The sequence below is a fragment of the Polypterus senegalus genome, chromosome 6 (genome assembly GCF_016835505.1).
Source record: "Polypterus senegalus isolate Bchr_013 chromosome 6, ASM1683550v1, whole genome shotgun sequence".
Lineage (NCBI taxonomy): Eukaryota > Metazoa > Chordata > Cladistia > Polypteriformes > Polypteridae > Polypterus > Polypterus senegalus.
This window is the reverse complement of record NC_053159.1, coordinates 62,452,307-62,461,154: the sequence shown is the minus strand read 5'-3', so window position 1 is coordinate 62,461,154 and position 8,848 is coordinate 62,452,307. Positions and strand designations below refer to the sequence as shown.

Below are 8,848 nucleotides of genomic sequence, written 5' to 3'. Positions count from 1 at the left end.
TAAATACAATATGAGAAGGAGAAGATAGTGATAACTGGGACCAATTGGACAGGGCAGATGTTATATTTTTACAAATATGGTTATAATTTGAACTGAACTGTCTTGAACTGAGCTGGAGATTACGTTGGACTCTCAGGCACTAATTTTGTGTGGTTTTTAGTTCACACAGAAGTGTGCTGACAGAACTTATATTCAGAAGTTAAATATTGTGTCCCACAGAGGTTAGTACTCTGACCTTTACTTTTTTCACTTTACATGTTTACATTGGGAAATATTACTGGAAAACATAATATTCATTTTCACATGTATATAGATGTTACACAGCTATAGTTTTCTTTTAGAGTAAATGAAGCCTCTCCACTGGTGTCCTCATTTAATTGAGCCAGTAAATTAAAGGAGTGGATGGACAAGAACTACTTGTCACTGAATATAGGAAATAACAGAAATTTTAGTTATTTGGGTACGTTGCTTTTTAACTCAGTTGCTCTAACCATTAGTTTTACGGAAACTGAAAGGCTGGAAAATTAAAGACAGTTTCTAAATATGGAGGATACTGGGGAACTCATTCATGCATTTACTTCAGGGTTGGGGGGTGGGTTGTAAACAGGAGACAGATACATCTGCTGACCTTCATTTGATAAGTTGGATAATTTCCTGGTGTCCTGGAGCACAATTTGGTAATCAGTACAATTAACAAAGCACAATATCAATGATTTAGGATACATAGAGCTGTTGTTTGAATTTAATCTGGCATCTTTCAATAATGGTGAGAAGTCCTGCAGCCCAGGAAAAATTACTGGCTAAGCCTTAAGAAACTGTTTGGTGGTCTCCTCCTTCTGCTTTTTCCCTAATCTCCAGAAGCCAAAAGTTGCTTCTTCTACTTCTGCCTTCTAATTCTGGTAATTTGGAGAAAAGATTTTTCAGTTGATTTTCCTTTTTTCCTCTTGTTGGCTTCTGTTTGTACTTCTTAAACTTTGTGGTGGATTATAGCAAGATCTTATTGATGTGAGCTCCTTACTGTGGCAGTTTGGTCTGTTCTGAATGTTTTTAAATTATCCTAAAAAGCAGCCATGTTGGAATGACTAGTCTGAACACACATCAGAATGACTGAAAAGGAAGAAAATTAATGCATTGCAAACGTCAATCTGCAATTATAAAGCATATAGGCAGATATTGAAGATGATAAAAGAAATTGCCATTTCTCACTATGTTTAATTTTTGAACATATCTTCTAAACAGCAATGCCCTGTGCATTTAAACAGTCCATATAAACAGACCACTAATCTCTAAACAAACTGGCCCTGTACATTTGAATACAAGCTCAATCTAGCCACGAGGTGGGCAAACCAGCTCAATTTGACGCCAATTCAAACCCGTGATAAATAGAAGGGGTTAGTGTCATTCAGGACATCTGGCTGTAAAAGTTAGCCAAAACATTAATGATGGAATCCATCCAATCCAATTAGCTTCAGAAAATGCTAGGGTGTACCCCACAGAAAACGAGCAGGGACCTTGGCTGACTCCTATGGGAACACAGGAAGCTCTACCAAGGACAGGCCCAGCTAAATAACCAAATCCAGAAGAAGTGAGATAAAGAGGAAGAAGAAGACGACATTTGAATATGAGCTCACTGAATTAGTTTGTTTTTGTATTTTGATACTTTGTCTCTCATTTTTAAAACTCCTCCCTCTTTAAGATTAAGTTTTTTCTTTTCACAGGAAACACTACTTTTTCAGAAAATATTTCTTTTTATATATTTTTTTCACTTCAAATTAAAAATATGCAACAAGTTGGCACAAGATTTAAACAACCACTGACTTATGTCCTGACCCCAAATAATACAGAGTTATTCAAAAAGAATGTCCCTATGATGTAGCCATTTTCATTCATTGAGCTGCCTGGAGGAAGAAAGGAGAAACTCAATTTCAACAGCATAATAGATGAAACTCTGACAGTTTTCTGACACACTGTGTAAACCATATATTAGTAAGTTGAAACCTACCAGAATGGAACTATTTTAAAACAGGGACCTTCTTCTATATTTTTTTTTCGGGGGAAACATTAAGTAATTAATAAATAACTTGATGCACAAAGGAGGAAAAATGTTTGACTGGTCAACTTTTTTCATTCACTTCACAGAACATTTCAAAAATACCATGTTAGACAGAGCGGCAATATATAAAACACCAACATTTCAGTAAGAATAAAAAAACATCAGTTCTGTTCAGTCAGTGGTAAATGAATTTTACACTGCATGGCTATCAATTGTTTTAATTGAAATGCAGGTTGGAAAAAGCTACCAGGTACATACCACCTGCTCCCTAAATTATGTTTACCATCTTGATCAGCCTTTCATAAAGTTTCAGATATCGAACATTCCAGAGCCTTTATATTGAGTGCTGCAAGGAAAGTAATCAGCAAAATTTATTTCAGCACACTGAAATAAATTGGTTCAGTGTTTAAATTATTTGTTTTGAAATTACAGTCTTAACAGATGTTATCATATATGATAACAATTATATAATTGCTCTCATCTATACAGAAATCATTTTTTCCAACTGGATACTTCATTGAATACACAGTGAAAATACTGTAGGCCTGTAAGACTGAAAAATCAACTTTCAAATATAATTAAGATGTGTTTTTAAAAAATCTTCTGCAAAATCAAAAACTGACATTCAAATGCAAAAGACAGCATTGTGTTACTAGCAAACACTATGCAATATAGACTTGGATTTGCAAATCATTTCCAGTATCAACCCATTTGTACTTCTTAATGAAGACACTTTCTACCTTAGTCCTCTGCTCTTCAATCTACAGGTGTAACAATAATTGAATTTGAAATAACAGTACTTTTCCAGCATCCTAAAAGTATCATTCTGCCTTTGGTTCCATTCTAATCTTGGTTGTTTTATGCTAGAACTCTTACAAGTCAATTTTATCAAGTAAAAGCTTTGTCGTTAAAGACAATACTACTAGTACTCATATTATCACTACTATGGACAAAGGAAAATAGCTGCCATATTTCCTTTTGTTAATGCAACTCCTTTAAAATTGCCATTTTAAACAGGATTTTCAAAGCCAAAAATGGTCATTTTAGCTGTCTTGCTTAATGCACAGTGTAAGAGAAAGCAGTCAAGTAGAGGAAAATGTTTGAATGGATATAAGTTCTAGAAGTGATTTAGTTCTCTTAGTGGTAGTGGAAAGAAGTATTTCTCTGTTGCACTATTCAATGTTCTCACAGAGATGTCTGGGAAGTGTAGTGTCTGCCAGAATCTCTGTGGAAATGAAGATGAAGTGAAAATGCATCCAAGTGGGCTAGAGTGGTGGCAGAAGTACTGCTGACAATAACCTTGAATGGGCCTAAAACTCCTCAGATGCTAGCATTTCTGGTCTACAGGGATGTAGGAAAGTATTGAGTATATTCTCTAAAACATGAGGTCTGAGAAACATAATAAGTGAGTCACATTTTTGCTATCTTGTACTTTTTGTATTCCTTTCTCATTCCACTTTTCTTGTAATTATTTATTGTTTGTTATTAAATTAGCCTTTATAACCATAATCAAGTTTACACTGGTGTTGAAACAGGGTATAAGGAGGGTTACATTCAATTAAAAGCTGCAGTTTTCACATGTACCTTTCAAGCAACAGTGCATGAGTCATAAGTGTGCCACGCTTTACAGATGCACCACAAGTAAAAAGGTAAAAAAATAAAATATATAACAAAACAGCACATAAGGTACAAACATACATGTGGCAGCCTGGATTTTAATTTGCTACTAATTTGACAGCATGAGTGTTCTTTATGTGTGAAAAGTATGATTTCTATTTATTAACAATAATTATTTCCTTTCACTCCTATTTCTAAAGAAGCTGGGATGTTTACAGTTTATCTAAAAGTTCAGAGGGGAAGCCATTCGCATATCTACTTCCAGAAGCAAATGCCTTTACCTCCATTGTCAGGTTCTGAAGGTGGTACATGCTCTGCAGTCCCTGGGAGGTGAAGTAGTCCACACAGTTTTGGCACCCAAGGCTGGATAAAAAGCTGTGTGGAGAGAAAATGGAATTTCACTAATTTTACCCATTTAGCACTGCAGGTAACTGACTGCAGGATGCTTCATTGTAATATGTTTCTTAAAGTATACAGCTCATAACTGTACAAGTTGAGCAAGCACTGAGTACCAATTGTATAATCAGTTTTTTTTATTTGACTAGTAATAGTACAGGAAAAGTAAACAGAAACACCACACATATGTAATGAAACATTTAGCATATTTTAGATCCCCAGTACAAATTAAAGTTTAAGTGTTAAAATGTCCAACATGACATCTCATTCTCTTATCTCCTTGATGGTTCCATATTGCAAATCCTGATACATTTAAGAGTCTAAAGATAAAAAGAGTGAAGCACCCTTGCCCTCTTAAGATTGAGACCTTGGTGTGGTGGTGAGGTGGCGGCTTGTGTTCCTTAATGATCCTTGGAACTATGTCTGCAAGATATACTATATGTGAACAAGATTGAAATAACTAATGGCAAATTAGTATAAGGGGAAGCAACAAAAATAACAATCCAACCTTGACCCTAATTAAAGTTCTAAATAAACCTAGGAGGAACACAGGTATCGAAAACTATCCCTAGAGCCAGGCCTGGAAGTAGTACTTTTTACTGAAGTGTGCCTGGTGATCAGATGATTAATGTAGCACCATCAGACCCAGTTTCACAAAAGCTATGTGAAGGAGCCATGTGGGCTCAACACACACAGAGTAAAAAAGTAAGACTAGAGTGCAATGCCTTTAATGGGCTGGATCCAGGCATGCTAAACTTTGCCATCAGAAAATGCAGCTTGTGAGGTGAAGTAATGGAATTCTGAAAATTCTCACCTATATATACAGCATTGGCTCTAGAACAAAGTTTCTCAATTAAGGCTGGTCTTTCTCTCCTACTCTGGAGTTACTTCACAGAGAGAGATGTTTAAGGATTTTCACAAGCCCCTGGCCTGGGACTGTACACCTAGAGCTTTTTACACTGTACAAGATGACATGATCACCTCAAATATGATATTGTTATGGATGGGTCTGCATTTTTGTTTATTTTATGTTTTATTGTCAATTTTGAATTATTTTATTTCATAGTTTATGTATTTTCTATTATGTTTGTAATTATATACTATCTCTTTAAATGTTCTGATGGTCCGTGTGCTTTGTGTGTGAAGCACCAGAAGTTAGGGCCACCCTATTGTCATTCCTACTGGTTCCTCCCTCTCATTATAAAGGGCTCGGGAATGGAGAAATCCAATGGCAGATTATTTTGTTGTATTTGCAGTATCACAAGCATTGTTTTTCTTGTGAATGTAATGGGTTTTTTTCTGACATTCTGCTCTTGTATTTTTCTTTCAGATTGTGTTTTTTGGGACTTGTACCCTTAGACTTTTCTTTTAAGCAACACCTTGTTTTGCTCTTTTGAGCATTTTGTTGGATTTTTCTATTTTGTTAGGCAAATCCTAATTTACAATGCTTCTTTGTTTGCTGTTTTGTGCATATGCTGATGATTTACAGTTATCCTCCTCCTTTTGAAGATTTTTGCTTAATTTTGGGACTTTTGTAATTATTTTGCCATCTCTCCTTGTTTGATGTCTGCTACGCTGGAAGCCAGTTAGCACAGTGGAGAAGCTGGATTGGTGTGTTCCTTGTCTGGACTAGTCAGTGATGATCCTGACCTGACAAGTGGCTATATTTTGGAGGCTATACCCACATTTCATGTTTATGACTCCAACATACAACAAACATTGAAAAACACAGAGAAAAAATGGACTGTTATCTTATTTAAAGATATTGGAATCACTGCTTGAAGTGTAGGGCATCAACCTAGTGAGTCTGTAGTGATAATATGACACTTTAATGTTCACATGGGCAATGGCAAAAGAGAATGGAAGCAGTGGTCTGTTTAGAATCTGATTAGTGAATTGCTGCTGGAATTCTCTGATAGGCAAGGATTATTCATGATGAATAATTTATTTGAACATACGGTTGCTCATAAGGGAACCTGGTACCAGAGTACCTTTGGTCAAAGGTCAATAATTAACACTCCAGTTATGTCATCTGGTGTAGGGCCAGGCTGTATATTCTGGAAACTCACATAAAAAGAGGTGCTGAGCTGGTTGAGAAGGATGGACATTTAGCTAGACAGTCCTGGAAAACGTTGGAAGGAACAGATGGGTTGTCAGGGTGTGTTGGTAATGATTTGTATACAGATAACTACAGCAGAGATATACAGTTTCAGTATAACTTGGTAAACCACAGCAGTGGAACGAGCTGCAAGAAACAAAGAGCATAAGGTTGTTGGTGCTCGTCATTGCAGCACAAGTGCCAGCACATTGCAGCACTGAACCCATCACCCATTTGTGAAGGGAAACTGTCAAGTTGGAGAAAGAGGCTTTCTCTGTGATGTTAGAACAAGTGTCTCCACATCTGAGAGACACTGGCAGGTCAAAAAAGGTGGCAGGTATGGCAGTGAGGAGAGTGAAGACAAGTAAGACCATGAAGAAGGAAATTCAAACAGTGTCTTAGAAGTTCTCCCAAACCATTTGATGATTCAATAAACATAAATGGGTCATCTCCTTTGCTGTTCTAAGCAAGGGTGAAGAAATGTTGATCTCAACTGAGGATATGGTTGAGAGGTAGAAGGAAAACTATAAACTTCTACCTTGGTAAATAAACCCTGCTTGAAGGAGGAAGTGCCAAAAGGGTGGATGATAGCTGATTAGAAATGCTGAAGGCAATGTAATGTTATGGGGGTGTTCTAGCCTCTTCAATGTTGCATAGTTGGAGAAGACAGTTTCTTAGGACTGGCAGGCTTTCTAAAGTTGGAAAGTTCATCCTGGAACCTGGGAGACAACTGTAAATAAAATATCTGGATAGTATCTACTGCTAGATATCGTTCTTTATTTTGAATAATTTAGAGTACCTCTACAGTTGGTTTGAGTGAAACAAACTGTTTACAGATGATTGAGGTTGTTATAGGGAAAACTCATACATGCTCACAATCGCTTATAATTGGTTAAGAGGGATATGTTATATGAGGAGAAAACACACATGTACATGGAGAGGAAGTGTAATGCTAAATATAATACTAATAACACTCATAAGTGACTGGGTCAGAAATAAGGAATCAAACCCATTTCAATGGAGTTATGAGGCAGTAGCACTAAGCAAAATATAGCTATGACACATGTGGATGCACTAGAAGAAAAAAATCATTCTTCATCCACTGTAGAGTGTTGCAAAATTTATGATCTTATCATTAGATACTTGGAATAGTTATGACTGGGACTGTCCATTTAGTTGTATTCTTTTTACAAGTTTTCATTTTCCCTTTTTCATACACTGTTATTAGGTTTTTAGTAATTGCTTTTGCTTGTATTGTTATTAGTGTTTTACTCTAAAGTATGTTGAAGTACATAATTCATTCATTATCTTTGATATGTGTTTTATCTGTTTCAGTTCAGAAGTGTGTTGCACCTGAATCTAGACTACTGATAAAGGTGCTACAGGAGAACACGTTTTCAAGCCGAAACTGTAAATACAGTATGTCAGAAGATTTTCATGCCTGTAAGAGGAGTTGGAATAGAAGGAGAAGGTATTTTATGGAAAGAACATTTCATATTTTTAATAAAGTATTTTGGAACTGGGGGGAGATGTGTCAAAACTAGAACAATAAATGCATTTCTACTGAAAATGCTTAAATCTTGCAAAGTGATATTAAATGTTTATTCAAGACAGAAATGCAAATATGTAGACATTTATTTAATCTGAAAGGCTAGTGAGGAGACTATTCATAGATACTTAACTTGTTTGCACTTGCAGAGTGAATCATCATAAGATATCATGATCCAAACCTATTCACAGAAGTATAAACAAATTGGGGAGTCATTCCAATAAGAAGACCTCTATCTGACTGAAAACAAATCTTATTTATCCTCTTACAATAATACTTGGTGTAATGGTTGTCACTGTCTCTATAATCAAATTGACTACAGCAGACAAAACCAGAGCTTCAGAGCAAAAAGGAAAAAAATGCATGAATTATGGCACTGTCTTGTATAGTCTCACCATACACATTCTGCCTGAACCTGGTTTCAGATGCTACATGCTGAGATTTGTTGTTTATTTCAAAGTTTTGGTGCAATGGAAATATTTGTACCTTATGAGGCTTGGGTCAGGGTTGTAGGATGGTGGAGGAGTACAATGTGAAGCTGACACCATTGACTGAGTGGTGTGAGCTACGTTCATATCACCATTGTGCATGTGGTGGCTATTAATCAGGCTGGGCCCTGAAAAGAGAATAAAAGTGATACATTAAAACCTATTATCAATAAATACAAGGAAATGTAAAAATGTCACTGAAAGGACAGCCAAAGAAAAACTGTTTTCTAAAAAAATGTGCTGAAGCAAATAATTACAGTAGAGCTATAGTCTAAACTTAAACAAGGCTGATGATGTTGCTTCAGAGTCAAAACTCTTTATACTTAAAATTCATTAAAAATGTTTTTTTTAAAGAGATCAGTGCATACATAGGTTTCCTTACCCATGGGTCCCATACTGGTGGCAGTATTAGGACTTTGCTGGGATGTTTGTCCTACAAGCTGGTTGACAGATGGCAGCTTGTTGATCCCTCCGTGTACTTTGTTCAGATTGGACATCACAGGTCCATAGGAGGAAGGAGAGTGCATATGGTTCCTCAGAAAAACAAAGAAGATTCATTAGGTGGATAACATAAAAAAACAATAATCTGACAAGTACACTACTATAAGAACGTGGTGTCTCTAACTATAAATCAAACCAGCAGATAA

General features: G+C 36.1%; 2 protein-coding genes across 11 annotated transcripts in view; one reads left to right on the top strand and one right to left on the bottom strand.

Annotated features, from left to right (window-relative positions):
• Window positions 1-8,848, bottom strand: part of tp73 (tumor protein p73) — a 162,789-nt gene that overhangs the window by 6,364 nt on the left and 147,577 nt on the right. For 7 of the 8 annotated variants that reach the window (XM_039756101.1, XM_039756104.1, XM_039756102.1 and 4 more), the window contains 3 exons: window positions 8,584-8,735; window positions 8,200-8,329; window positions 3,952-4,045 (listed from right to left, as the gene is read on the bottom strand). In XM_039756101.1, coding sequence (XP_039612035.1) covers window positions 3,952-4,045; window positions 8,200-8,329; window positions 8,584-8,735 — 376 coding nt within the window. The remainder of the gene's footprint in view (window positions 1-3,951; window positions 4,046-8,199; window positions 8,330-8,583; window positions 8,736-8,848) is intronic. The other variant, XM_039756110.1, reaches the window with a different exon arrangement.
• Window positions 1-8,848, top strand: part of LOC120531075 (myo-inositol 2-dehydrogenase-like) — a 128,823-nt gene that overhangs the window by 49,254 nt on the left and 70,721 nt on the right. For 2 of the 3 annotated variants that reach the window (XM_039756111.1, XM_039756114.1), the window contains exon 9: window positions 7,500-7,723. In XM_039756111.1, the coding sequence (XP_039612045.1) occupies window positions 7,500-7,708 (209 nt within the window). In that variant the 3' untranslated portion in view covers window positions 7,709-7,723. Of the gene's footprint in view, window positions 1-7,499; window positions 7,724-8,848 lie in introns of those variants that run through there. The other variant, XM_039756113.1, reaches the window with a different exon arrangement.